Here is a 2,036-nt window from a genome sequence, read left to right as displayed (position 1 = left end):
TCAAGCAACACACAGCCGAGACATTACAGTAAAAAGGCTTTAAAACGTTGTCAGAAGCAGTTAAACAGCTTTGAATCGTCTGCAGCAGTAAAAGGACTCATAAATCCAGTCTGTGTAGGAGCAAAACGAAAGTGAAACTAATTTCACAAGGCTGTGTGTTCAGTCATCATCATCATCAGCAGCATCTCACACTGTTAGCAAAATGGAGAAGCAGGACACAGAGAACAACACTCTGTCAGTTAACCCTCAATGCTCCTGTAAAGAGGAAGACACATGCAGCTTGCCAAGAACTAGGTCTAGATGCACAACACTGTCCGGAACATCCAGTCAAGCAGATCTGACTCCAGCTAGCGCCGGTGCAGCAAGATCTAAACGCACTAGTTCTAGACATTCAAGCATCACTAGTTCTAGACATTCAAGCATAACTAGTTCTAGACATTCAAGCATCACCAGTCTGTCATCAGTTAGCGTCAAAGCAACCAAGGCAGGAGCTAAAGCAGAAGCAGCCTGTGCGATGGCTTCCTATGCAGAACAGGAAGCTGAATTGATGAGAGAGCAAGCAAAAGGTGAATCTGAGGCACTTAGGAAAAAAGCAGAAGTGCAAGCATCTTTACACTTACTCAAACAGCAGAAAAACGCTGCAGCAGCCTTAGCAGAGGCAGAAGTTCTTGCAAGGGCTGCCGAAGCTCAGTTCGCTGGCATAGAAACCCAGACGTCAACCCACAGCGCAATCCAACGCACTAGTGAGTACATACAGTCACAAGCAACGATGTACACTGACCAGCCGTCCAATGACATACCTAGGTCATCATTGACTCCACCAGCAGTAAGCAACTTTGATACTACGCAACACTGCAAGACTGAATCAGAACCTCAGCATGAGGAGTCAAGTGGTCGCATGCTCAGAGACCAATCTGCCAACCCTCCAAGAGTGCAAGCAGATGCTGACGTAATCCCTCCTCAAGCAAATACAAGCCTGGATTATAGCAGAAAGATTTACAACAGACGAGAAAAAAAACCTAACCAAAGTGGACTTAGTCAAGCGTCTAATAAGCCTTACCAACCGCAGCCATACCCTGAGTTTACACCCAGGAAGTACTCACCAGACGCAGCAAGAGCTACAGAAGTCGCAAGATTCCTGATGCTCCGTGAGGTAGTGAGCGCTGGTCTCATTAAATTCGATGACCGTCCAGAAAACTACTGGGCCTGGAAGTCCTCTTTCCTGAGCGGTACCCAAGACTTAGATCTGACAGACAGAGAAATGCTTGACCAGCTCGTCAAATGGCTAGGACCAGAGTCCACTGAGCAAGCCCAAAGAATCAGGTCAGTACATGTTCATGACGCAGCAGCAGGACTTGCAATGGTGTGGCAGAGACTAGAACAATGCTATGGATCACCTGAAGTGATCGAGGATGCGCTTCTGAAGAGGATAGAAAACTATCCAAGAATAACAAACAAGGACAATCAAAAGCTGAGAGGTTTAGGGGACCTACTCTTAGAAATAGAAGCCGCTAAGTCTAGTGGATATCTGCCAGGTCTCTCATACTTGGATACAGCACATGGAATTGATCCCATAATCGAGAAACTTCCTTACAACTTGCAAGAAAGGTGGGTCACTCAAGCACCAAAGATACAAGAAAGATCGTCGAGTTGCGTTTCCACCGTTTGCTTTCCTTGCTGAATTCATCGTAGACCAAGCAGAAACACGCAAAGATCCAAGCTTTGCTTTCCTGAACAAGAGAACGGCAAGCTTCCCAAAGGTAGAACAAAAACCTCCAGTGCTTTACAAAGAATGCAGAGCAACAGTTTCTGTACGGAAGACAGAAGTCCCTACTGAATCTGCAGCCAATCAGGAAGACTACGCAAGTAAGAAAGTGGAGGAGCCAGACAAAATATGTCCGATCCACAACAAGCCTCACCCACTAAGAAAATGTCGCAGTTTCAGAAGTAAGACATTAGAAGAGCGCAAAGCTTACCTTAAAGACAATCGCATTTGTTTCAGATGTTGCGCTTCAATTCAACATCTTGCAAAAGAC

General features: G+C 45.8%; 1 protein-coding gene across 1 annotated transcript; it reads left to right on the top strand.

Moving 5' to 3' along the window:
• Positions 1-202: 202 nt before the first annotated feature.
• Positions 203-1,681, top strand: LOC309550505 (uncharacterized protein; the record flags this gene model as incomplete). Its single annotated transcript, XM_082250870.1, has 1 exon — positions 203-1,681. One exon carries the CDS (start codon positions 203-205, stop codon positions 1,679-1,681), a length of 1,479 nt encoding a protein of 492 aa, XP_082106996.1.
• Between the last annotated feature and the right edge of the window lie 355 nt (positions 1,682-2,036).

The sequence above is a fragment of the Pelophylax lessonae genome (genome assembly GCF_965119305.1).
Source record: "Pelophylax lessonae genome assembly, chromosome: 3".
NCBI lineage: Eukaryota > Metazoa > Chordata > Amphibia > Anura > Ranidae > Pelophylax > Pelophylax lessonae.
This window is presented reverse-complemented; position numbering and strand designations above follow the sequence as displayed.